Below are 27,955 nucleotides of genomic sequence, written 5' to 3' on the forward strand. Positions count from 1 at the left end.
GCTGCGCGCGCAGCGGCGGGCGCGCTGCTGGGGCCTGGGAGGCGGCGCGGCCCGCGCTCCGCGTCGTCTGCCCTGGTGGATGTTCCTGTTTTGTTGTGTCAGCTGCAGCCTGCACGTCTGCCTGAAGTGGTGCTTTCTTTGTCAAGCTAGGGCCTGTTCTTTCTCACTCGAGAAAAGGAAAAGCAAGGAAAGAAATAAAGCAAGCTCAAGTTAATGGTTGAGAAATTCTGATTCACGAGAGCCTGGTAGGATTTGTATTTATACCTGTGACAGTTTGGATGAATTGTGAATTTTGTAACAGTCATTTGAAATAACTTGCTTCCATTAGCTCTGCTTTACACAAACTGCTATGAATGTCCTCCATAGCTGTCGAAATCACCTGATGTATGTGTGTGTGTTACTGTGCTTGCGTGTGTTTGTGTATGGAATTTGCTGGGAGAAAAGTAGGCAATGTATCTTAATTAAACCATTATTTTATTAATTTAGTAGGCAATCCGTGCTTATTAATTTGTGTTAAAACAGATAAAAGCACTTGAGGTTTAATAGATTAAGTAAACAAGGTCAGGCTTAAAACACTCTCAGGGATGTGTGATGAAATTGAGGAAGAAGAATAGTATTTATTATTCATTATGCCATTCAAATGAAGAGTAAACCTGTTGATTTTGACTGGTTTTGGTCATTGCTTTCCCATGACTTTCTCCTGTGAATATTGAATAAACAAAGACAGTAGTATGATTGCATCCCAGTTGTGTTAATTACTAGTTATACTTAAAGCTTTATCTACAAGTCAGATAATAATTATTATGTCGTTAACGATTTGTGATAGTGGGTGTGTTGTTCATTAGTAAATTAATCCCATTTTCACAACAGAAATTCACTAAAAACAAACTGAAGCACCGAAAGTTCTGCAGGAACTTGAGGAAAAATTTCTTAGCAGTGAGGGTGACAGAGCCCTGAAACAGACTTCTAAGGGAGGTTGTGGAGTCTCCTTCTTTGGAGCTCTTCAAAACCCACTTTGACACAATCCTGTGCCACATGCTCTAGGTGCAGAAGGATTGGACTAGATGATCTCCAAAGGTCTCTTCCAACCTTAAAAATTCTATGAAAAACTATAATCTGTGTTTCTGTTCAGTGCAAATGTTTGGGTTACACTTTCTACTCTAACTTAAATATTTGCATTTTCACTTTGCGCTGTAACTTTCTCTGTATTTTTTCATCCCTAAAAAGGTATTTAGGGGCTGAAAATGTTCCCTTGTGCCAACCTGAAGTGACAGGGAGGACTGAGGAGAGACTTATTTGCAGCTGGCTTAAGCTTGTGTGTGTATGTAAGTGTGCAAGCAAAATACATATATACATATTTTGCACATAAATAAACTTTACCTATTTTTTGTTGTTGTTTGTTTTTGTTTTTTTTTCAAGGTTACAGCTCATCCCCTTATTGTTCCCCAAAGAAAAGTAAGGTACTTCAAAGTAAAAGTCAGCAGATAGAAGATAAAATTTGTTATTTTAAAATAATAAGGGCTTGTTTAACAATGGTACTTAGATCCCTGAGCAATGCTGCTCGGAGGTATTTAGGGTAAGGTACTTAATACACATAATTTGTATACTTGGAAGACATAAGAAGCCTTGCATTTTGGGTTTTTTGTTTTGGGGGTTTTTGGTTTTGTTCTTGATTTTACGGTACAACTGCCTTCAGGTACCCATACATCTCTAAACTGATTGTGTTTGCTGTCTGAGCCAATTTTAACAGGTATTAATGCATATTAAAATATCTTCATGGACAAAAGTTGTGGAAGGCTCCTTCACCCTCAAATTAATTTGCCCAGGAAATACAGACTTATAGGAGTTTTTTCATATACTCTGTGAAGGAGCCAGCAGACTTCCAGAAGGTGATTCCCATGCTTGGAGAAACAGAAGTGAATATAAATACATGGTGTTTTGATGCAGCTTCTCAGTGTTCTCTGATATCTGGGTGTGCTTTTTTCTCAAGTAATTGAAAATGTACTTTATGGAAGGAAGTAGGCTAAGTAGGTAATATTTTGAGAAGAAACTTATTTAAGTGCATTAAACTGTTTCAGTAGTTCAAGGTTTTGTGCATCCTAATTGTAATCCTGAATTCTTAATGGAATGGATGCAAGTGAGGTGTTTTTGTGTTGAAAAAATAATTAAGAATGTGTATAGGGAAAGGGAAATGGCATTCTCAGAGTGGGACCTACATTTCTGTTTTTAAATGTAATAAGACAGAAGCCTTAGAGCTTATGACTGGGGAGCTCAAATGCTACCACAGTAAAAATAATAGTGATAAATGGTATTGTGGTATAAGAGCAATACTTAGAGGTTTGCTATGATATATGAGCTTTCATCTTAATATACAAGGTATTAATATATGAAGTCCTGTTTGTCAATGCTTTATATATTGATTTATGTAGCTATCTGTTGATGGTTATGCTATCAACATACACATCACATCTGTTGTTGCTGTGTTATTAACATATGCATCATATACTAGCTCTGCTAGTCTGTATAGCCAAATACTTACATCCATGGAATCTAGAAAGTTATATATTACTGAATTTAATGTCTTTGAACCTAGAAAAGTCTACAAAGTTGTTGAAAATCCTTCATTTTGCTAATACGCTAAGAGTTTTTTTTATTCATGAATATGTCATAATTTTTAGTCTAAGGTTTTTTTTATCTTCAGAATGAGACATTTTGAAGCTAGAAACTAAATTCATATATCCCAGTGGAAGATAATGTTAACCCGTTCTAATCCTATTTCCCAGGATTGTATTGTATTAGACCTTAGAATTTTTGCTGGTGACAATAATACCTTTCCTTCTTCATCTCTGCAAAACTTGAGCTCAAGACAGGCTGAATAATCAATATTTGGTCCAAATATTTTAAACAGCTGTCTAAAGCAGCTGAATGGCCTAAATGGCTTGAAATGGTGCAGTAAGTCCAAATTAATACAGGCAGATAGTGCATTTCATTGCACATCTTTCATACTTTCATTAGATTTCATACGTTCATTAAATTTCTTGAAATTTAATTATCTTTGAGATAACTACTTTGCTGTCAAATTTCAACTTTTTGGGTGCAATAATTTATTGTGGCTGGGGAAACACAAACAAATGGAGAGTATGGTCACTGAGCCGTATTTGCTCAGTAATCCCTTTCATTTCTGTTATTGTAGTAAATAATTTTTCTTCCATTGCTGTTTTTCTGGCAGACCTAAGCTCTTAACTGTATGCTATATTCCTTTAATCTAAGACCATTATTAATTTACTTTCACTTTGTTTCAGTTTCACTATCTTGTTTTACTGCCTTGTCTAGTCCTTGACATGCTTCCTAGACTTTATGCTTCATATATAAATTATAGGTTTTTTTTTTTTAAAGGATTATTTGGGACATTCCTGTTTTTATGTGAAATGTGTTTTTTTATTATTTTTTATTTTTTATAGCACATTCATTAGTTTTCATTGTGATCATAAGTAATTGCCTACACTGGAAGAGGCTAAGAATAACTGTATCAAGATATGGAGTAGAGGAATTACAAAAGATAGTACAAAGTAAACTAAGAGTAGTGCACTGAAGTTGGGAAAAAATATTTGGTCCAAAAAGATGACGGAGTAGCTTTCACCATCAGATTTGTTTCTTCAGGTAATGTTATGAGGGAATCAGTGAGCAAAAAATTAGAAAATTCCTTTTAGAAAGAAATCCTAGACTGTAAGGAAAATCTTACAGGAACATCTGTAAGGAACGTCTTAGTATGTTGGTAAAACCAAGTATCTTGATATAAAAATACAGATGTTCCATTTCTGACCCCTTTGTTGAAATGAGATGAAATACGAGCTAAGATGCCTTTTTTCTTCATTTTTTTTCCCTAGTTAACTACCCAGGTCTTTCTGCACAAAACTTAAAAGTAGTTGTGGCCACACAGCTCTAGTGGGAGTGAATAAGATAAATGAGAAAGATAAATGGAAAAGGCTACTTTTTCTTCTTTTCAGCACAGTCGTATTTTAATTATTCAGGGGAACGTTGTATGGGAGGGGAGTTGTTTGTTTTACTATGAGTAAGACTTTCCAGATATTCTATTCTGTATGTAAGCCCTAGGCTTGAGAAGAGAGGCAGTAGTTAACATGGTGTTTTAGATTGTTAGTTGGTTATTGCAAGTGGTCAGCATTGAAGCACAAGAAAGAGTGGGAGAAGATGACAGATGTGCAGAGTGGGAGCAGTAAAAAACTAGAGACCTGTACCTTCACAAAGAAGTTAGTTCCTGTAGCTAATCCACATTTTCTGGCAAACCTTTCCTCTTCTCTGCATCATAATTCTGGTCAGGTTCTTGCTCATTCCTGGATGTCAGTCAAGGAGGGCTAAACACAGGGAAGAAACAAATAAACAGAAGTCGATAAAAAGGAGATGTTATTGTCATTTATTCTATAGCTTTCGGATATTACAGAAAAGAGATATAGCTGCTCTCAGTTGAGCAAGGACAGAATGAAAGATACAGGGAAAGTCTGAAAGGGGGTGTTTTTGTAGCAGAGAAGTCACATACTTACTAGATTTCAGCCTGAAGCTATTTGTTCTATAATTCATTGTTTTGAAAATTCATATAGTGTAATGAATAGGGGAAAAGTTGATTTTTGTTTTTCTTTAAATTGAGGGCTAAATAATTAGTGTCAAGGCACATGACAGAAACTTGTAACATAGGCAGGAGGCTTATACTCACTACTTATGTAACAATATAGCAATAGCAATATAAAGCAGCATATAATTATAATACAGATAACCTAACTTTCTTTTTTTTTATTCTGAAACTACACACTAACTATTCTAGGAATGGAATCAGAGGTCTAGATGTGTACTGATGCTATATCTAGGAATTGTTTGCTGAAACAAACTTTCTTGATGTTGTAACCCATTCATATCTGCTTTTTGTTTTCAACATTGTTTTCATAGGAATTTTGACTTCTTGGAGACACAGTAGAAAATGCAAAACGAAATAATAAAGCCTGCTAAATACTTCTCAGAAGTGGAGAAGAGTGTGCTGCTTGCATTAGTTGAAAAGTACAAGTATGTACTTGAGTGTAAAAAGAGTGATGCAAGAACTATTGCTCTCAAACAGCGTACTTGGCAAGCTCTAGCTCATGAATATAATTCACAGCCCAGTGTGTCACTACGAGACTTCAAACAACTGAAGAAATGTTGGGAAAATATCAAGGCACGGACAAAAAAGATAATGGCACATGAAAGACGGGAGAAGGTAAAAAGAAGTATTAGTCCGCTTATAAATACTCACATCATAGGGAAAGAGAAGATTGCCAGCATAATACCTGAGCAAATGTACTTTTTGCAGAGCCTACCAGAAGATTCTGAGTATCAGCCTGATGCTTCTAGTCAAGGTATAAATGTTACTGTAATGATGCAATTGGTATTGTTTTGTATGTGATTTTGATAGTGATTCTCTCAGCAATATAAATCTTTCCACTTGACTGTGACTGCTGACTACAGAAAAGTAGCCAGTATTTTCAGAACTATGATATTACAAGACAATATTGATTTCCCTAAGCCCTCACTTTCAACAACAGAGTTAACTACCACTATATGACAAGTGTCACAATAGTCATCATGCTAGCTTTCCCATGAACAGGAGAGCTTCAAGTTTATATTGATCCTTGACAAAATATTGCTTTGTTGGGAAAAGATCTGAGTATTTAAAAAAAAAAAAAAATCGATGCATCAGCAGCAAATTGTTACATGGTTGTCTGATGCAAGAGTTTCCAGCTTGCAAGAGTTTCCTGTAAGAGTTTTCTGCAAGTTTCCTTGTTTTCGGACGGGACTGAAATGAATGTGTAGAGTTATATTTCACATTCTAGTCCTTACTGGTGAAAGAACTTTCAAAAAGGTTAAGCAGTGCCTTCTTTGTTTGCCAAGCATATGCAGACAGAATAATCAAAGACCATATGGGATGGTGGCTGGTTGCAAACTTTATGCCAGAACCTGCTCAAAACAAGAATAAGCTGTTTTTTTTTTCTTTTTCCTGAAGATGAACAACTTATTAATCCTGCACCTACCATAAATATAAGGAAAGAATAAATAGTATTCATCTTAGTATTCTCTGCCTCTTCTGCTATTATGTAGACATAATTCTTCACCTGAGACATAGATCTTAAAAAAAAAAAAAAAAAAAAAAAAAAAAAATTTGCTGATTACATAGACATTTGTCTTAAACAGCTTCATTAAAGTTCAGCTATAGGCTCAGGCCCCTAAATTTAGGTGTCCATATGCTCATAAATGCCTATGTCTACTTTAAGATTCTGACATTCCATTCTATCAACAGAATCGAAAGTAGTTCGACTCACCCTGAACTAGGCCACTATGTCCATAACATTCTGTAATATCACAGCATTATGTAGTCCCTTGTATTATGGCGCAAAAGAGCAAAGTTTAGATGTATATGCCAATAACTACATTTATAATTGAAAGTTTTTATTACTTGAGGGTAAGAGGATGAAGAAGGAATAATATTTTTTTTTTCTGTTGTGTTTTACAGAGTCATTTGTTATCTCAAATGGAGAACTCTGTGACGAAGAGAAAGAGTTGGTACATTTCCCAGTATGTGAAGGTACCTCCCAACCTGAGCCATCGTGTTCTGATATCAGAATAGCAGCAGATAAGAACTACAGAAGTAAAGCATCTCAGGAAAGCATTCTGAAAAAGATGCATGAGGAAGAACATCATCAGCAAATGTCAATTTTGCAACTGCAGTTAATCCAAATGAATGAAGTTCATGTGGCAAAAATACAGCAAATAGAAAGAGAGTGTGAGATGGCTGAAGAGGAGCACAGGATAAAAATGGAAGTGCTAAATAAAAAGAAAATGTACTGGGAGAGAAAACTGCAGACCATCACAAAAGAATGGCCTGTATCATCCTTTAATAGACCTTTTCCTAATTCACCATAGAATATAATGTGTTCAAACTTGCTCTCTGTCCCCTTATAAGTAATGTGCATTGGAAAGAGTGTTTAAAGAGAATGTATAGTGACCCTTAACATTTAGGGAAACTGTGGTATAGTCTATGAAGAGGAAAACCATATTGTTCATTTTTAAATAAATGCTGATTTGTTTAACTCTTAGGTATGCACAATATACTAAAAGATGGATACTTTTTTCCTCTCTACCCTTCCCCTTCTAGTATTTCTAAAATGAAGATACTGCCCCAGAGTAGAGCTTTTTTTTTCTTTTTTTTTTTTTTCCCAACACAAGAGAAAACAGTTCTAAACATCAGATTAAAGAGTGTGTTTTATTGCTGCATCTTCTCCCTGACATTTCCTGAATCAAGGGAAAGGCTAGAGTATCTCTTGCTGCTAACAGAGCAATACTTAACAAGCAATGACTGTATTATTTTACTGGGACAAATGAAAAAAAAAATCACAGAATGATTAAGGTTGGAAGGGACCTTTGCAGATCATCTAGTCTAACTTTCCTGCACAAGCGAGGACAGACCATGTCACACAGAATTGCCTGATTTATATACTTAATAATGTATACTTCAGAGCAGTTATGAAAATAAATAGCAGAGGGTGGAAAGACTACTATAATTATTAAGTCGATTGCTTGGACTTAATTACAAATAATTAATAGAAATAATTACAAATAGCAGTAATGTTTTCCAGACAGCTCCCTGACTCAGAGGAAGGTTATGTACTGATCGTGTAGCTGTTTGAGCCCTGATCCTTAAGAAAGTGTGAAGGTGACTTCTTCCTCAGAAGTCACTGTGTTTACTCTCTTTTCCAGGCTCCTTTCATATTTAAGAAGAATATCAAAATAGGAGAGAGGCTTTTGACTGATCAAATCTTTTAAAAGGTAGTAAGCCTTTCAGTCAATTAGCAAACTTCCTCTACATCTCCATGCAGTATTTGAGTGCTCAACAGCTAACTAGTGTATTTCAGTCACTCTCTAGTCAGAAAAAAAGACTCTTGAGATTTACCCTCTTTTGCTTCACATAAGTTTCTTAGGGTGGGAAGGGGTTAAAGGGGATCATTTCTGTCTTTGGAGAGTGTTCTGTTCTGTCCTGTGATGTGTGTCAACATGATGTATTTCCTGTCTTTGCTGTCCATGCAGGGTGATAATGATCATTTGTTTTCAAACATTCATATGAAGGTCCTTGCAGTAATTGTGATAGCAGATATGTTTAAAACACAAAAACAAATAAAGATAATCCCTGCCAAAGAAATCAGTTAATCTAAAGGAGGAAGGATTAGGGAAATAAGCAATAGAAAGCTTAGCAATCAGAAGCTCTTCTGAAGCTTTGCTATTTTTCTGAAAAATAAGCAACCACCATTTAAAGAAGTGATGAAAAAAAGCCACAGGAATGTATTTTTTCCATGAAATTGGCCATTATCTTCAATACAGTATTTTCAGATCATTTCAGATCTGAATCTGAATCATCTTTTCCAATCACATGTGCAAGCCTATACAGCGAGCACCAAAGTAGGATATGTTAGTAGGAACAGAATATACTGTTCTTCCCAGTTTTGCTCCTCTTTTTCCCTGAATACTCCTTCTCATGGAATTTATTTTGTTTTCTTGGATTGCAGACCTTTTTGGTGATTAGCCTTTGCAATCACTAATAGTCACTGCAGTACGCACTCTGGTTAACGTGATACAACATTGCTGTTTTCAACATGCTAATATAGTAAAGACAAGGGGAGCGAATAAGGGCAACTTATTTTACATGACAGAATAATTAAACAAAAAAAAAAAACGTGCAGAGCTGCTGCAAGATTGAAAATAAGCCAGGTAGAAAATCTGAAGTCAGATCTGTTTGGCAGCAAACTCACTAACTTTTCTTCTGATCTCGCCATATGAATGGAACAAATCTAAAGAATATAATTGCAGATGTGTTTTTTCTGCTGAGGGGAACCAATACTGGAAGGCAGGACAATAATCTATAACGGTAGAGGTAAAGGGAAGAAGTAAATAGAGGATAAGACGCTTAGAGATTGCACTCTATGTGTGGAGAATTAATCAGTTGTTTGAGTGGAAGTGACAATTGTTCAGGCATCATCCAGAAGTAGGGTGGTATAGAAAAAACCAATGGTATTTCTTAAAAATGGCAGGATATCCTCCAATAAAGTTACTAAGTAATTTGAAACTACAACATTGAAAGCATGCTATCTAAGTGCAGAAAGCTGATGAAGGGAAACAATTTGAGCACTATGAAGAGAGCATTGGAGAGGCAATCCAGGTTTAGATAGTCCTGTGAGAAGGTTAAAATAATCTAGGGAGAATCTCACGATATTTGAGATACATGTGCTCTTGGTTCCTGAAAGTTAGACTGTTGATCACAAAAGATTGTTTTATTTTTATATTTTAAAAAAAGAAGTATGCATATTTTAAGACTGAACTTAGTGGACAATGCCTTACATTTTGGTATGTATATTCATTCATGTAGAGAAATGCTTATATTAATTTTGAATCTGAAATGTTTAGTTTTTGTACTGAACAGGAAAACCATTTAATGCAGCCTCTGCTTAAAAGAAGTGCACAGCAAAAAAGATTAGAGAGAACCAGGATGAAGATATGAAGGAATGATCATACTTATATACAGGAAGTGTTAGGAATATAACACCTAACAAAAATTATACAAGATGCTTTTGTGGTAACGTACAAAGCTCACTGATGCTGCAGGCTTGTGTTTTCTCATCTTGTTGCTTGTAAAAATAATCATGCAGAAGGATGCAATACAAGATCAACATGAAGTAACATGTCTCCTTGCCAGCCTTTGGCTTCTGCCTTTGCTTTTATGAAGCAATGAAAAGACAAATTGGATATAATGTTAAAATATATTTGCGAAGACCAAAAAAATGGGCTGGGATAGCTTTCCAAGTGAGTTGAAAGTGAAGACAATTCATAGCTGTCATATATGTCAAATACTTATTCCCCACACACTTTTCCCTCCCTGACTGTTTTCGTTGAGAAACTGGACCTATCCATCGTACCAGTCACAGCTCCAGGTGCTTGATGGTAAGAAAAGTAATTACAGCAGGTAGGAGTTCTCTCAGAATTATCAGGCCTTCCTCTTTATTGAACTGAAATTGGACAGTTTTCTGAGACTGGCAACACAGTCCAGATATGCATGCTACGCACTGAGGAAGGGTATGAAATTTGCCCAGCACAATTAAATTTAGTTGGCTGTGTAACTTAACAAGGAAAGAATAAGAAAATAACACCTGCTCAATGTCACTGGGTTAAAGATTACTGATAAGAGAGTGATATATCTCAATGGTGGCCAAATCAGTTTAACAGTACGAATCATGTTTTATGTTTGACAAGTTTAATTCATCCTGATCCAGATTTTCCAATATATTAAGCTGCAGAACAAAAATAAAAGTGATTTTTTTAGCAAATAATAGCTAGAAATAATCTCTTGCTTTTCTAATGAAGAGCTGTCTAGACTGCAATCTAGAGAAAGAATTGTCTAAAGTAATAGAAATAAGATAGATTATTAAAAAATGCTTTCTGTTGACTGATACTGTTTTCTCTTTGTTATTCAGTTGAGCTGCAGAATAGTGTGCTACAATTTCCTACTGAGTGTTAGACCACCTAATTAATCAAGATTGTTTGTCAAGAGAGTAGAATAAGGTTTGCATTGCCTAGAATTTGAGAATGGTAGTTTTCCACTCTCACAGAGGAGTTTTCTTCCCATATATAAGGAGCTATTTGTGGACAGTCCTGAATGTGGTAATTCTGCATTATATACCAATTTAGTGTTAATTAATTTAAGACTAACAAGTTGAAATATAAGCTCACCAAGCTCTGTGCAACATTTTATCATGTACGTAACCTTTTCATTTTCTTAGAGCTATCCATGAAATGAAATCCTGGGATAGAAATGACCAGTTGAATTACCTGTATAAATTCCTGCTATTCAATTCTGCTTTGCAGTATAATGCAAGGGATATTCTGCTTTTGTTCAGTTTTGTAGTTCTGAATATTTGACCTGTATCTCTCATTGGAGTTCTATTTAAAATTGGATTGTACTGTTAGATACCTGTGTATTCCCACAGAATTGTCCTTCAGCTAAGAACAGTTTGCTGTCCTTGGCTTTTTAGCTTTTGAATGTCAAGTCTATGGACTGTAATAAATCTGGACTGACATAACATGTGATACATTCCTCTATATGCAAAATATCTTGTAAATGGTGCCACATCTCAAGACTCCATGAAGTACATATTAGGTGGATGATAGGATAGGATAGGTTTGGTATTTACACTGGAGCTGAAATTTTGCTGAGCTATAAGTTATCACTGATGACCTAAAGCATTCTAGCTTTAGAAGCACTGATGACCTAAAGTTCAGATTGTTTGAGAAAAAGATATTGTTCAATCCAATATCATTTTAACTTCTATTTTCTATTTAAAATGAGGTGTAATGGAAACTCTTTGTCAAATAAAACAACAATAGTTTCCAAAATGCATTTGTTTTAATCTTGTGCTCAGCCTGTTAACGCAAACCATCAGGAGAAAAGCAGTTCAGTATACCCATCGAACTGAAAATTCACCTGAAGTAATTAAAAGAGAAGCCACAAAATAATGCAGGGAGTGGAAACAACATTTACACTTTCACTCTTTGTCTGCACTTGAAGGAAAACCAGCATAAAAGCAAAACAAAAAATCCACTGTGTTAAACCAGCATTAAATCAGCGACTTGGTTGATTGTGTCCTGTATATGCTCTCATATCTGAGATTATGAAAAGATAGCTGCTGTGTGGTAGTACTTCATGCCTCGGTCTTTTCCATGTCATTAAAGTGAGCTTTGGGTTTGTTTGTGCAGATCCTTACGCACATCTTCTGTACTTACCTTGAGTCCAGTCTGCCACCTAGCTCCATATATCCAAACGGCAAAACCTTCACTTCATTGAGATGCCAGAGAAATCAGGTACTGACATACTTGGGCTGTTTCTTTAGCTGCTTTTTGCTACTTGCAAAAATCACATCAGCACCCCCCAGCACCTCTTTTCTTTTAAAACTTCAGTTCACGGACTTGACAAAAATCTATTTTGCATCTGCCATGAACTCACTCCACTAAGAGCTGATCTACCACCATCACATCAACAACCTGCCCCAGGTAGAAGCGTGTTAAGTTTATTCTGCTGTCAGGAAGTCCAACAGATCTGATTTGGGGCTGGTGGCAGTATTATTTAGTTAGTTAGTATTATATTGCATGCATTTTATTTTATATAATATATAAATATATATTATTTATTGTATGTTTTTGTATATATATATATATTTTTTATATATATATATATGTTATTCCTCAGTGGCAACAAGTCTGATGCTTGCCTAGAGGAATTTGTGGAGGGAAACATCTAAGCTCAATATTAAAATACAAGATTCTTCCTGCACAATTTAATCTTATATTGAGCCCTTGGTTGTGACTTGATCTGCAATTTCAGAAAAATGATGTAAAAAATCCTAAGTATTTGAGGATCATAATCCATCAAAAAAAAAGTATTTCTCTGATTTTTGTCTAATTGATTTAAGTATTGAGGCAAATCCCCAGGCTGTAACAGCATTTTGCAAGGTCTCACTTATAGTTTTTCCTCATCTCAGATTATTTAACAGACTGGAATGGCACACACCACACTCTCAATGTATCTTGCAAAGAGATTGGAAGGAAAATTGTTGAGCTTTACCTAAACTAAGGACAGAAGGTTACCGCTGGTTTAAACATGACGTTCTGTCTAAGATATTGGTGTGACTGCTTGTCCCTGATCTTAATCCCCAATTTTTCTCATCCCATGGAATCAGGGCAGATCAACATGCTGCACACATTGCTCACATTTCTGTACAACACAAAGACCAAATCAGGCATGCTTGGATAAATGCCACCCATTGGGTCCTGCCGTGCTGTAGATGAGAACTGAGCAGCAGCTTATGGTGATCAAATGCCATGACGTTGCTGTAGTGGGACATTGGTGATAGAAGTATAATCCTCTTCATGGTTTAGCTAATAATAGATATTATGGAGAACAGTTTAAGGTGGGTGTGCATGAGCATGCAGGAAAAGTTTTGGGTATTTCTTTGGTCTTGTGCCAATTGAAGATGAAGAAATTTTCTTGTAACAAAGTTCAGTTTTAACTTGCCTCTGATTTGTGACTCTAGTGTTCTTTTCGCAGGTGCGTCAATCTTGGTGTCTGTGGATTTTTGGAGAGTGACAAGCAGGGCTGCAGCTCAGCAGATGAATGATCCCTCTTCGCGGACAACTAGGACTGAGCAGCATTCTTTCACTTTTTGCCTTGAACATGGACTGTGAAATAGCATAATTAAAACTCTGCTTTATGGACAGAGAGGAAATAGTTGTAACTCCTGTACAGTTTGTTAGCTAGACGTAGTTTAAAATATTTCACTACTTTTTCACTGTTTAACTGCATTGCAATAGGAGCTCCAAACAAATTTTTCTCTCTGATTCCACACCTTGATGATCCGTGATAAACGCACCCCCACCCCTTACCCCTTGCTGGTTTTGTTGCATTTCCCCTGCAATGCCCTCACTGCTCTGAAGTGCATCCTTGGGCCTATTCTGGGACCTACAGCTGGAGTCCTGGCAGGACTCGGTAGAGGGAACCCCCACCACACTGAGGAAAATAATGGTGTCCACCACAAATAAGAGGAGCACCAATAACCAACCAAAGAGGTGCATGTAGAGCATGTCACCATGGAGCTGGCAAAGAGGGACAGGTCCCTCTTGGCCAGCCACTCTTCCACTTGCCCTTTTTTGCATAAAAACCGTGCTTGGAGCTTCTGCTTGGAGATAAGGCTGCTTGCCCACTGGGCCAGAAGTGGCCATGCACCACCAGCACATAGGCTTCACCTACTGTCCCTGCTTTCTTCTTGCCTGCGTGATTTGACACATACTGGTTGCTGAATGAGGTTTTTGCTGCATGTGGGAAAATACTATCCTTGTATTACTGTTCATCAGCTTCTCAGTGTTATTTGCATGCATGGTGCAGATGGGAGCTTTTTTAACCCCAAGATTTTTTAACTTTTGCATCATCCTCTCCCGTCCAAGGCCACAGCAGACGCCTAAGCTCCTGTCCAGGCCCTTTTCCCTGCTGACACAGCAGGTGGAAGATGGAGTATTTTTTGCCAATTAGCAGAAGGGGGCGATAGAAAGAACCAGACACCAATGGAAAGAACAGTGTTTACTACTAATATTAAATAATACTGGTATTAAATGGTACATTTAACAAAACGATAAACTTACTATGCGCTCAGTTTTAGCAACAGACAAAATAAGCAAGGTAATGCACCTAATCATTACTATACAACAAAGAGAATAGTGATTAAGAAAAAGATACATCACCAATTGCCTAAATACGTTACCATCATCAAGATTCGCAGTTGCTGGGGAGATCCTGATGCAGTTAGGGTTTCAAGAACCTCATGGGAATTGGGAGATTTTACACAGTGTGTCCACTCATAAGAAAGGCCTCAAAAGTTGGGGCAAGACCGTCCAATTTTTATAGAGCCACATCAGCAAATCATAATAAGTTGCATTTCCTTTGTGAGTAGTAACATCTTGTGTGGCATATTTTCCCTATCATTTGGGACTGGGACCTCAGTAGAGCCTAAGAGTCAGATGGGAGGGTTATCTTCATGGTCAAAAAAGCTTGACAGAAGCTCCAGTTTAATAAACCTATGCGCATGTTAGCATCAACAGTTCTATAGGTGAATTCTGTGTACTGCTAAAAAGACAGTGACATAAAAATCTGTTAAGTCAAATCTGCAAGTCAACCCTGACTTGGACCTGCTTTTCAAGCTATGGCATTTCAGGTGTGTAGCTGGGATCTCCTGCTGTGCTCTGTTCAGCAAGTTGAACTAGTTTTCCTAGAGGTAAGTCAAAGGTGCTGCCTTCTGATCCTGTGTCTCTATCAAGAGAGGAGCTTTCATTTCCCACACCACTTGGGGTGTACATTAGACATCCATGGAAGTCCTTTCTCAGGTCCTGTGTCAGTATGGTGGGACGGGTCTTCCTGCCACCAGAACATATGACTTCATGGCCTGGGAGTTTGTGCAGTACAGACCTACCACTCAGTGTCAGGAGGATGTAGCCTTTTGCTCTCTCCACTGCTTTCCACCCCTTTTCTCATAAGGCTTTTCTCTGCCAGGCAAGGGCAACTGCTGCCCCAGTCCTCCTCATGCACTCAGAGATATTCTTTGAATTGCTAAGGGTGTCTTGGAAGGAAAGGGGCCTGACTTGGCAGTGCCTGCTTCCCTCTTGGCCTGTGCTACAACTGTCAGGATCGACACAGTCTCCCATGGAGCCATACCCTCAGGCAGGACTCTAATGCTTCAAGCACAGACCCAACTGCTAGCCTGTCTTTACAGGCTGCTAGTGTGCCACAGGCCCATAAGCTTTGATTGCTTCGAGCCACCGCTATTCCAGAGTCACAGTCATAGGTTGGGAGTTTAAGAGGCTTTGTGCACATGAGCTTTTCTGTGCACACGGACACAGAGATGGGCCAATGCCTCCTTCCTGCCCCTCTGTGCAGACCTTCTCTGCTCCATTGTCTCCAAGATGCTCACGGTTTCCAAGCTGTTCATCTGTAGGCTCGCCCAGCACTTCATCAATAGGCAGGCCTCTGAAAAGCACTACTGCCTTTGAGCACGGCCCTCCTATTGCTGACCCCTGGATTGCTGCATTTAACCTCATACTGTGAAAAAAAAAGTACCTGACACTCAAGGGCTGATCCTGCATCACACAGGCCATTCTCATTCTTGGTACAGACAGCTGAACAATGGGGAGCGGGAAAGCAAGTGCTGCCCTGCGTTTGTAGTGCCTGGAGGCTGGGCTTGTTTGTTTGCCTTACTTCTCCTGAAGCACTTTACCTAGACAGCAAAGTCTTCAGGAGCACTGATGATATTGCCATCAGGGGATACTCTCGCTGTACTAGGTTCCAGGGGAAGAATGCGGAGAGAGATTGCTTTTGCCAGCTTCATGAGGACAGGATGCAGACTCCTGGAGAAGGACCAACAGTCTCCTGCGTTATTTTCAGTCAGAAAGAAAAGTACTGCACACTGTAATTGTGGCCAAGAGAAACTCAAGAGTGCATGTGGTGGTTGCCTCCCACTTTGGTTGTTCCCTGATGCTTGGTGCCCCTACCTCAAACATAACCTCAGGACTCTTCATGGAATGAAGCCATGAGGCTATACTCCTGCTCTGTTCTTCCCAACCTTCTCTTTTGTGGACAAATCCTGCTTCCTGATATGATGTCTTGTGTCTGGCAGTTTGTGCTGCCTCCATGCTCTGCAGGCCTTGGTCTTCTAATCATCATCACAGATACCAGCTTCACTCTAATGACCTCTTCCACTGGAGGCTTTCCTCACCCTCTGACCCCAAATAGAGCTCTCCCACATCTCCACATCTCGTGCACATTGAGGACAGCAAAAGCCAGCATTGCGCTCTCTCAGGACTCCTTGGAGATTCTGCCTTTTCAATGCCTGAGCAGTGACAAAGCCACCCCGCACCGTGCTTGCTCTTGGTTTCTTCATGTCCCTTGTTTCCTTCAGGGAGCTCTGTGTACTTCAGGGCCTGGCCATGAACTCACCATGCATTGTCTCGTGGACTTCATTTCATAACATGTAGGAGTTCACTCAACTCTCCTTGTAGGGTCTACATTTCCACAAGTGCTGCTCCTATGCCCTCATCTGCTTGCCTCCTCATCTGCTCCTTCCTTTCAGAGAGAGCACTCTAGGTGAAGTTGGAGGTATTGAGCAACTGAAGCCACCTGCCACACTTGCATTACTGCCAATCATCTTCTCACTGTTATTTGCATGCACAGCGTAAATAGGAGTGTTCTCCAAGCTATTTTAGCTCCTGCATGACCTCTCCCCTCTCAGACCACAGCAGACACCTAAGCTCCCATCCAGGCCTTTTTCCCTACTGACACGGGAGGAAGATGGGGTGTGTGGCTGCACCTCCTGTGCTGTTTAGCATGATTTTCTGGGGATAGGGGACCACAACAGTCAAAGGAGGCACTTTCTGATCCTGTGTCTCAATAGAGACAGGAACTTTCATTGCCCACACCACTTGGAATGTTCCTCCAAGGAAGCTCTTTCTCAGGCGCCATACGAATGTGGTGAGACAGGTCTTCCTGCCACCAGAGCATGTGACTCCATGGCCTGGGAGTTTGTGCAGTACAGACTTAACATACGGTGGCAGGATCATTTGGCCTTTTGCTCTCTCTTCTGCTTTCTACCCCTTTTCTCGTAAGGTTTTTCTCTGCCAGGCAAGGGCAATTGCTGTGAGCTAAGCACTCCAGTCCTCCTTGTGCACCAGAGATGTTCTTTGAATTGCTAAGGATGTTTTGGAAGGAAAGGGGCCTGACTTGGCAGTGCCTGCTTTCCTCTTTGCCTGTGCTACATCTGTCAGGATTGACAGATCTTGAAACTGTCAGATCTTTAAAACCTGCTTGGATGCAGCCCTGTGCCATGTGCTCTAGGTGACCCTGCGTGAGCAGGGGGTTGGGCTAGATGACCTCTGAGGTCCCTTCCAATCTTAAGGATTCTATGATTCTATGACACAATCTCCCATGGAGCCATACCCTCAGCCAGGGTTCTAATGCTTCAGGCACAGACTCAACTCCTAAAGAAGTCTTTACAGGCTGCTAGTGTGTCACAGGCCCATAAGCTTTGATTGCTTCGAGCCACCGCTCTTCCAGAGTCACAGTTACGGCTTGTAAGTTACAGAGCTGTACTTTTCTGTGTATATGAGCACAGAGATGGCCAGCGCCCTCTGTGCATGCCTTCCCTGCTCCATTGTCTCCAAGATGCTCACAGGCTTCCACGTTCTTTATCCACAGGCTCATCCAGCACTTCACAGAATCACAAAATGGTTAAGGTTGGAAGGGAGCTCTAGAGATCATCTAGTCTAACCCGCCTTGCTCAAGCAGGGACACCTAGAGCATGTGGCACTGGGTCACATCCAGGAAGGTTTTGAAGACTTCCAGAGAAGGAGACTCCACAACCTTCCTTGGCAGCCTGTTCAAGGGTTCTGTCACCTTCAAAATAAAGAAGTTCTTCCTCTATAGAAATGGAACTTCCTGTATTTCAGCTCATACCCATTGCCCCTTTTCCAATCACTGGCCACCACTGACAAGAGTTTTTCCCTTTACTCCCTATAAGTCATGTTTTAGGTATTTATACATATATTGATCAGATTCCCTCTCAACCTTCTCTTCTCCAGGCTAAACAGGCCCGGCTCACTTAGTCTTTTCTCAAACAAGTGATGCTCCAGTACCTTAATCATCTTTGTTGCCCTCCACTGGACGCTCTCTAGAAGCTCCACGTCCCTCTTATACTGGGGAGTCCAGGACTGCACACAATATTCCAAGTGTGGCCTGACCAGAGCTGAGTAGAGGGGCAGCAACACTCTTGACCTGCTGGCAACACTCTTCCTGATGCAGGCCACAATCCAATTGGCCTTCTTGGAGACGAGGGCACATTGCTGACCCATGGCTGACTTGTTGTCAACCAGGACTCCCAGGTTCCTCTCCCCCGAGCAGCTTTCTAGCAGGTCAACCTCTAATCTCTACTGATGCCTCTACAATTTCTGCCTCTTCAAATGCTTACCCTAAGGAAAACACTACCAAACACCTACACTTACGCTTTCCCTAAATATCAATCACCATGCTAGCATCACATATAGCCAAGGCCTTCTATCAAAAAGCCCATTTCCAGATGGAACCTAAACAGTGCCAGGGAATGAGACTTGACACAGCCCCACATTTCCATAGGCTCTTTGCAGTCGCATTCCAAATGAGACCCTGTGCTTCCTTCCTCTCCTAACTCCATCCTATTGCTAATCCTAAAGTCTAGCCTACTGTCAGGAAATGTCTCCCATGACAAACCCTTTTTTTGACCCCAACTGGAAAGTAGGTGAAGGATGAGTCTTGGCACAGCCTCACACTTCTTTTGGAATGCCCTTTATAACCTCACTCCAAGTAGGCCTCTATGTTTCCTCCCTCTCCCAATGCTTACGGTAAATTCAACATAACACGAGCTGTAGCATAAACAGCAATACCATATACCCCATTGCAAACCAGACCCAGAATGCTGCCCAGTGATGAACATTGGCATAGCCCTGCACTTCCTTTGGCATGCAAGTACAGCCTCACTTCAACTGAGGCCCAGTGCTTCCTTCCTTCTCCTAACTCCATCCTATCACTAAACTCAAATCCAGCATTCCATCTGCAAAAAAGACTTCCCACCTCCAAGCCTCTTTTGACCACAAGCCGAAAGTAGATGAAGAATGAGTCTTGGAACAGCCTTGCACTTCTATCACATGCCCTTTACTGTCTCATTCCAAGTAGGCCTCTACGCTCCTTCCCTCTCCCAATACTTACCCTAAGGAAATCACGCCCCTAATTCTAAAATAATTAGCTACATACCGCACACTCCAGGGTGGACCAGACCCAAAAAGTTGCCCAGGGATGCCTGTTGCCACAGCCCCACACTTCCATAGAGATGGTCTTTGCAGCCTCACTACCTATGTACTGAAGCTACATAGGAAGCTACATAGGAAGCATACCTATGCTTCCTCCTTCTCCTAAATATACACTGATCCCGTACCATCACGTATTGCCAAGGCCTCCTCTCATATAACTGGTCAAAACATGAGAGGTGTCAGGGAATGAGTCTTGACACATAGCCCCACACATCTCTAGACATGACACCCTCACTCCAAGTAGGGCCCTGCAAATCCTCCTCCTCCTAATTGCATCCTACCACTAAGGTCAAAGACTAGTATTACATGAGCAAATGCCTCCCACCAAAAACGTTGTTTCTGATCCCAACTGGAACAGAAGTGAAGGATGAGCCTGGGCCTAGCCTTGCACTTTTGTTTGTATTGCCCTTTACAGGATCTCTACAAGTAGACCTCTGTGCTATCTCTCTCCAAATACGCAGTGAAGACCAGATCCAGAAAGTTGCCCAGGGATGAATAATGGCACAGCCCTGCACTTCTCTAGACATGCACTTTGCAGCCGGACTCCAAGAGCGCACCTACGCTTCCTCCTTTTCCAAACTGCTTATCACCAACCTTGGATCACATGCTGCCAAGACCTCCTATCACATATCCCATTTAAGGGTGGAACATGAAAGCTGTCAGGAAATGAGTCTTGACACAACCTCACACTTCCCTAGGCACTTCCTTTGCATCCTCACTCTAAGTACAGCCATGCACTTCCTCACTCTCTTAACTCCATCCTATCACTGAGCCTAAAGCATAACTTTTGAGTTACAAGAAGTTTTCAGGAAGCTAATGCTTCCCACCAACAGCTCTATTTCTGACCCCAGGCAAAAAGTAGGTGAAGAATATGTCTTGGCAAAACATCACACTTCTTTTGGCATTCCCTTCATAGCCTCACTCCAATTAGGCCCCTACGCTCCATCCCTCTCCCAATGCTTTCCCTACACAAGAAAATCTGGAACTCTAGCATGCAGTTTGATAGCAACAAACCATCCCACACTCCAATTCAGACCAAACCTAGAAAATTGCCCAGTGATGGTTGTTGACATGGTCCGACACTTCCTTTGGCATGTCCTTTATAGGCCTCAGGGCTTCTTCACTCTCCCAATCATTGCTTTAAACAGAACACTCTCCAAACCCTAGCATAATCACCTACACACCACACATCCCAATGTGGACCAGACCCAGAATGTTCCCCAGAGATCAGTGTTGGCACAGCCCCACACTTCCTTTGGCATACTTTTTGCAGCCTCACTCTAAGTAGGCCTCTGCGCTTCCTCCATCTCCCAATGCTTCCCATTAACACAACACTGCCTGAACTCCACTATACTAAGCAGCTCTACACAAGAAAATGCAGTATGGAGCAGACTCCAGAGGTTGTGCAGGCATGAGCATTCGCAGAGCCCTGCACTTCCTTTGGCATGCTCTATGCAGCCTCACTGCAAGTGCAGCCCTGGGCATCTTGCCTCTCCTAATGCCATCCTAGCACGAATCCTGAAGTGAAAGACTAGGGCAGACAATGTATTCTACCAACAACCTGTTTCTGTCCCCCAGCAAAAAGTAGCTAAAAGAGGACTCTTGGCACAGCCTTACACTTCCTTTGCCATGCCCTTTACAGTCTCACTCCAAGCAGCCCTCTACCATCTCTCCCAAGGCAAAACACTTCCAAACTCTTCCATGCAGATGCGTAGAAACGAGGCGTTGCACTCCACAATGTTTCTGGCACATTCTGGCACAATGGTGCCAGAATGTGGGGCCTGCGAGTTGGTGTGACAGCCTTGAGCTGATCTGAGGGCTTCTTCCTTCTCGTGAACAGGCTGGAAAAAAAACAGACTGAGATGGGTAAACAGCACGTCCTTGAGCAAGCTGGAAAACTCTGAACTGAGTGAAGTAGATAACTTTTGCTGAAACTGCAGAAGAAAAGTTGCTAGCAAGAAGGGAACGACCAATAGGAGAAGGACGCAAGGCTATACGAGATATTTTAAGAGGGACTTGGGAGGAAAACTTAAGGAGGAACAATAGAAGAATGTACCTACTTGATCACTAAATGCTTACGCATGCATCCCAAGGCCGTGCTGTTGTAACTGCGCCACTGGTATGAGCCGAAAAGTGGTGACCCCGACATGATTCTACGAAGCGAGGCGACGTGATCCCACAGAACGGACAAGGAGCAAATCGATGGACAGAGCCAGATGGACAGATGCTGGCTCAAACAGCCGTAGTAGTGTCCAGCGAAAAATACCAAAGAGGTGCCGTTTGAAAAAGCCATAGTAGTATTGGTGAGGAGTGCCGAAGAACCCTGGGCCCAGGGCAAATATGTCACAGCAGGACTGTGACAGGTGAGCTACCAGGGACTAAAAAAGGATGGGAGCAAATCCATCTACAGAAGAAAAATTATAGTAAATATTTGGGATCACATGCTATTAAAAAGCGGGATTAAGTATGCTAAACTTGCTTTAAGGACACTATTGTTATGGTGCAAAGGGATAGGACTGCGGGAGGATGCACAGGCTGCCTTTGATCCAAAGGAGTGGGAAACAGCAGGAAAGGTCCTGTTTGATGCTGCTACACAACCAAGGGGTGCATTGACAATTGAGCCCACGGCCCCTCTGGACCCAGCGGGAGGTGGTGAAGAAGAAAGGCTGCCGCCAGCCTCGACACCTCCAGTCCCACCGTCAAAGGATGTGTGTGAAAGAAGGGCACCTCCTACCTCCAGCGCTGCTAGATGTGCCAGAATGGGATTTGCAAGATGAGCAGTGGAAGGAGGGCAGCTGGAGGGAAGCAATAAGTAACAGCGGGAGTGAACCCACGGGAGCCACGCTGCCGAGAACCATCGGGGGAACCATGATAAAGGAGCGGGAACAGGAACTTCAAGTAATGCAATATATAACTCAGAGAGCAGGGAAAAAGGAAGAAATTCAGGAGCGTGATTTTTTAAGACTTTTTAAATGGATAGAAAACTGTAATGCGTCGAGTGAAACAACAATTTAAGGTCCATCTGCGTGGGACGCATTAGGGGAAGTTATCTGGGCTAAAGCAACGTGAGGCGATTTAAATGCTGCCTCAATGATGCACCCATGAAGGGTGAGTTATGAAGCATTAAGAAAGTACATAGGAATTTCAGATTTTGTGATGCCAACAACTGCCCCCCGCTCTTACCACAGGAAAAAGTTCTGTCGTCATTCAGTTTTTCAAATGCTTCCTCAGCCAGCGAATATTGTTACGGACTCTGCTTACATTGCCAATCTAGTTGCATGGCTGGATAAGATGGTTTTGTCTTTTACTGATCAATATTCACTGTTTTCGGTACTCTTGGACCCATGGTCTGCAATACAACAGAGAACTGAACACTACTTTATATTACATATTCGCAGTCATACACAAGATGCCCGACACCACTTTCTAGCTGCCTTTGCAGTGCTAGCGGAGCTAACCTGTAAACTAGCTCAGAGGTCAAACCTGAAGCAAGGGAGAGGAAGTTGATGAAGGCAGGACCCTCGTAAGGAGACCAGAGACCCCCACTGGTGGCCACGCATGCGCATGCCAGGGAAAGTTGCAAAATGATAAAGGCATAGCTTTGCCCACCCTCTGATCGCCTCCTAACATGTACTGGCCTTACGTGACAGGACGTGCCAGATATAAAAAAATAATCGTGGATCTGAGGCGGAGAGACACTCCAACTAAGACGTACATTGTCTCCGTGGGGACGCCCGCAAGTTTGGAGCTTATCAGTCACCTCTCGTCCATCAGGAGGAATGATCAGTCTCGCTATCCTGCTGGGCACCAGCCTACTTAGTTTACAACTGAAGGAGAACTTGTGGGTCACCTTAGCAACTGTGACCAGGCAGAAACATTCTTGCCTCAGTGCAGCCATCTCTTCCAACCACCACGTGCTTGGAATCAATCTGCCGTGTGGCAGGGAAACACCATGCCAAGGCCACCAAACACCTCAAGAATGAACCCACCACAGCACAGAAGTAGGAATTCCTGCACCAACAAAATTCTGGGAAAGTGCCTTCAAGACAGGAAGGACTTGGATATGGACGTTTCTAGAATTGTCAAAGCTGAACAACAGATTGATGACAACTGGGATCCATTTGGACAATGGAAATGGGGATGGCCTTGATTACAAATGCTGTTACTATAACTGTTATTCTTATTTAGAGTATTTGTTTGCATCATAGGGTGTATTCCTTGTGTAATGGTGTTACTACATAGAACGATTGAAACTATGCTAGGGGTCTCCCCTTCGGTTAAAACAAATAATGCGCCTGCATATATTTCTCACTCAGTAACAGCATTCTTTCAAGAGTAGGATATAAAACACTGCACCAGATCCCGCACTTGCCTATGAGCATCCTGACCACATTGTGATGTGCAATGCTTCCTTTGTGCCTGTGTGCATGGAAGAAGTTTTAAGCRYTTTGCAGGGAGAGAGGGAGAGATGGTAGABAGSTGCTTGGAAGGGCACTGTAAAGGGCATGTGAAAAGAAGTGTGAGGCTTTGTGGCAACTCCTCCTTCAGCTCTCGGTTGCTTGGGGACAGAAGCAGCGCTTTTGCTAAGAGACATTTCCCTGCCATAGTCTTCCACGGCAGGATTAGTGCTAGGATGGCATTAGGAGAAGAAAGAAATGCAGGGCTGCACTTGCAGTGAGGCTGCACAGGGAATGGCAAAAGAAGTGCAGGGCTCTGCGAACGCTCATCCCTGCACAACCTCTGCAGTGTGCTCCATCCTCCATTCTCTTGTGTGCAGAAGCTTCGTGAAGCGTAATTCAGGTAGTGTTGTCTTCATGCGCAAGCAGCGGGAGATGGAAGAAGCGCAGAGAAGTCTTTGGAATGAGGCTGCCAAGGGGATGGCAAAAGAAGTTTGGGATTGTATGTGCACTCTTTGCATGAGCTATTTCGATTTTGGCCTCCAAAGTGTGGGAGACTATGGACTATAGTATTGTTTATTAGGGTTTAGGTTAAGGCCAAACTATAAAAGATATGAGATACAAAATCGCCTACGCGAACTAAAAACAGCAACCAGATAATAGCAACCGGACACTGCTTGTGCAGGATGCAGCTACAGATAACCACCAGATGTTTTCAAGGATCARYAGAAACGGACAAATTATCCMTATAAGGATACAGGAGTAAGRGGTCAACTMTGGGACAAGGGAGGAAGACTTTTTACTTCAGCCTCAACGACCACCGAGAGGCAGAAAAAGACCCCTTAGCAACAACTGAAGCATGCGCAAAAGTAACTCCACTATTGCACAACACGGAAGCAGATATGTATAAAAGAGGGACTTTCAAACTGCTTAGCACGGCTGTTGGTGGAGCCGGGCTCCCCCGCCGTCCAGCGCTGCTTTTGCTCATATTCTACTTGATACAATTAATAAAATTCTAATTGGACTATGATCCTTTCTGGTCGTAATTTATGACAATTTTGGGGGCTCGTCCGGGATAGGAGAAAGGTGGGCTTCAGTCCTCCGGGGAGGCGCYCCGCGGTAYTCCGCGGCMCCGTGACTGATAGCAAACCTCAATCCTATCAACGGACCTAAATTCTAGAATATTGAGCAAAAAGGAACCGGTAAAATCCCATAAAAATTCTGTGCACGGAAGTCCGGACGAAGACGCAGGACGCGTAAGTATATCGCGAAATTTGTTCGCGGGTTTGCCGTTCGGGCGGGATTGGGTTTCCTGGAATATAGTAAATGAGAGGTTCGACATACTGAACCAAGCGAGTGTGTGGACCCTTAAGTACTGCGGTTCCCAACTCCBGCGAGGGATTGGGCCAGGAACAAGGGGAGCGAGTGAGTGTGTGTTTTGTAGATATTCCAGAAGATGGGGGTGAAGGGCAGCAAGCCTTCGACTCCCATGGGAAGGGTACTCACTGTACCCAAGGATACCCCTCTGGCATATATCTTAGACAATTGGAGATATTTCCCTGGAACCCTAGGGAAGGATAAGCAAAAGATGATAGAATATTGTACTAAGATATGGGGAGGGAAGAAGATTTCCAAAAATGTCTTTTGGCCAATCTTTGGGTGAGAAGAAGATTGGATAAGACAGCAATTAAACTTCTGGGTTAATAATAAAAAACCCCTTAACTCGGAAGAGAGTCAATATGCGGAAGTGTGGCTAGAAAAACCGGGAGCTAGACTTTATCCGCTGAATAAAACAAAAACTAAACAAAAGAAAAAGAGAGAGGAGTTAGACGAAACCCTTCTAATTCCCCCTCYTTACGCTCAGGCCCCCAGAGCGCCCACTCCCCCATTAGAATBAGAACAAGAATCTCCCCCTCCTCCTAGACGTGTGACAAGAAGTCAAAAGGGGGTAGCTCAGATGTACCCTCTAAGGGAAATGCCCATGGGGGGACCTCAACCTGTGATCGGATATATTTCTGTGCCCTTAAATTCAGCTGATCTGCGGGATTTTAAAAGAACCGAGATGGGAAATTTAATTGAAGACCCACTCGGAGTGGCAGAAAGATTAGACCAATTCCTGGGGCCAAACCTTTATACTTGGGATGAAATACAATCTATCCTTGGTCAATTATTTACCACTGAAGAAAGGGATATGATTAGACGAGCAGGAATGAGACTGTGGGATGCTCAGCATATCCAGGGACCCCAAGCAGATATTAAGTGGCCACTTCAAAAACCAAATTGGGACAACCAGGATCCGTTGCATAGAACTCACATGCAGGACCTAAGAAACATAGTAATTCAAGGGATTGGAGAAGCAGTACCCCGTGGCCAAAATATAAATAAAGCATTTAATGAAATGCAAAAGAAAGATGAAAGCCCTACTGAGTGGCTGGAACGGCTGAGAAAAGCCCTTCAACTATACTCTGGAGTAAACCCAGATAACCCTTTAGGGCAAGCGTTACTAAAAACTCAGGTCGCGGCAAAATCATGGGAAGATATCAGAAAGAAGATTGAGAAATTAGAGGGCTGGCAGGATAGAGGCTTGGACGAATTGTTGAGGGAAGCTCAGAAAGTGTATGTAAGGAGAGAGGAGGAAAGCAGCAAGCGGCAGGTAAAAATGATGGTGGCAGCAGTCAGGGAAGATCGTAAAGGAAGATCTGGCGAACCCAGATCTATTAGAAAAGGAAGATCTGGCGAACCCAGATCCATTAGAACAGGACAAGAGAAAGTTGTAAAAAAGGAACAGGGATGTTGTTTTTACTGCGGAAGGAAAGGACATGTAAAAAGGAATTGCAGAGAAATGATTAGGGATGAAGAACTGTTGAAAAGGGAATAGGAGAGTCAGGGGCTCTATATTTTAGGGGACCGGAGTCATCGTGAGCCCTTGATAAAATTAAAAATAGGTCCCCAAAAACAAGAGTTCACCTTTTTAGTAGACACTGGAGCTGAGAGATCAACTATTAAACAAGTACCTGAGGGATGTAAAGTTTCCTCTGAAAGGATACAAGTAATTGGAGCAAAAGGAGAACCTTTTAAAGTARGTAAAATCAAAAACGTGGTATTTGAAACTGAAAATAAATTTGGGATAGGTGAACTCTTGCTTGTTCCTGAAGCGGAATTTAATCTATTAGGACGAGACTTAATTATTGAATTACAATTGGAAATTAAAGTCAGAAACCGRGAATTGGCGGTRTCAGCTTATTCCCTGACTATAAATGACAAAGAACAAATTGACCCAAATGTTTGGGCTTCTCMAGACACAATCAGTAAATTAGAAATTACGCCAATAAAAATTCAAATCACGGACCCCCACATACCAGTAAGGATAAAACAATATCCGATATCCTTAGAAGGGCGAAAAGGATTAAAACCAGAAATTGATCGACTGATAGCACAAGGGAAAGAATTGATACACCCGGAACTAATTAGGCGAATTTTAGGGGCACTAAAAGCGCCAAATAAAATAGCAGTTGTACATATAAAAGGACACCAGCGAGGTACAAGCTATCARGTCAGGGGAAACAATGCAGCTGATACAGAAGCAAAACGAGTAGCAGGCAATTATAATATAATTCTGACTATGCAACAAATACATGTTAATAAAAATBTGAGTTTTGAGCCTGCAGAAAAGGAAAAACTGGAGCAAATGGGAGCTAAAGAACAGGATGGTAAGTACATATTGCCAGATGGAAGAGAAGTCCTGCCGAAAGGTATAGCGCTAGAAATATTTTCAAAATACATAGTAAAACCCACTGGGGAACCCAGGCATTAGTTGATCATTTCAATCAACGATTTGCCTGTATAGGCGTATATAACATAGCGAAAGCAGTAACAGCAACTTGCGAAACTTGCCAGAAAGTTAATAGAAGTAACATGAGACAAAAACTTCTGGGAGGGCGTCCCCCCGCATATAGACCTTTTTCACACATACAAGTAGATTTCACTGAACTACCTAAGATAGGGCGTTATAAATATTTATTAGTAATAATAGACCACCTAAC

General features: G+C 41.4%; 1 protein-coding gene and 1 long non-coding RNA gene across 6 annotated transcripts in view; both read left to right on the forward strand.

The window, feature by feature from the left end:
• MSANTD3 (Myb/SANT DNA binding domain containing 3) overlaps positions 1-7,174 on the forward strand; it is a 7,557-nt gene extending 383 nt beyond the window's left edge. Inside the window, exons 1-5 of one of the 5 annotated variants that reach the window (XM_026043293.1) lie at positions 59-245; positions 1,228-1,325; positions 4,960-5,263; positions 5,357-5,402; positions 6,554-7,174. In XM_026043293.1, the coding sequence (XP_025899078.1) occupies positions 4,991-5,263; positions 5,357-5,402; positions 6,554-6,963 (729 nt within the window). In that variant the 5' untranslated portion in view covers positions 59-245; positions 1,228-1,325; positions 4,960-4,990 and the 3' untranslated portion in view covers positions 6,964-7,174. Of the gene's footprint in view, positions 1-58; positions 246-1,227; positions 1,326-1,403; positions 1,890-4,959; positions 5,403-6,553 lie in introns of those variants that run through there. The other 4 variants (XM_026043290.1, XM_026043288.1, XM_026043291.1 and 1 more) reach the window with 4 other exon arrangements.
• Positions 7,175-11,994: 4,820 nt separating this feature from the next.
• LOC112950688 lies at positions 11,995-13,470 on the forward strand. The gene is made up of 2 exons (XR_003250064.1): positions 11,995-12,132; positions 13,187-13,470. It is a non-coding gene; the product is annotated as an uncharacterized LOC112950688 (long non-coding RNA).
• Positions 13,471-27,955: the final 14,485 nt, after the last annotated feature.

The sequence above is a fragment of the Nothoprocta perdicaria genome, unplaced genomic scaffold, assembly GCF_003342845.1.
Source record: "Nothoprocta perdicaria isolate Ctin4 unplaced genomic scaffold, notPer1 scaffold_329, whole genome shotgun sequence".
Lineage (NCBI taxonomy): Eukaryota > Metazoa > Chordata > Aves > Tinamiformes > Tinamidae > Nothoprocta > Nothoprocta perdicaria.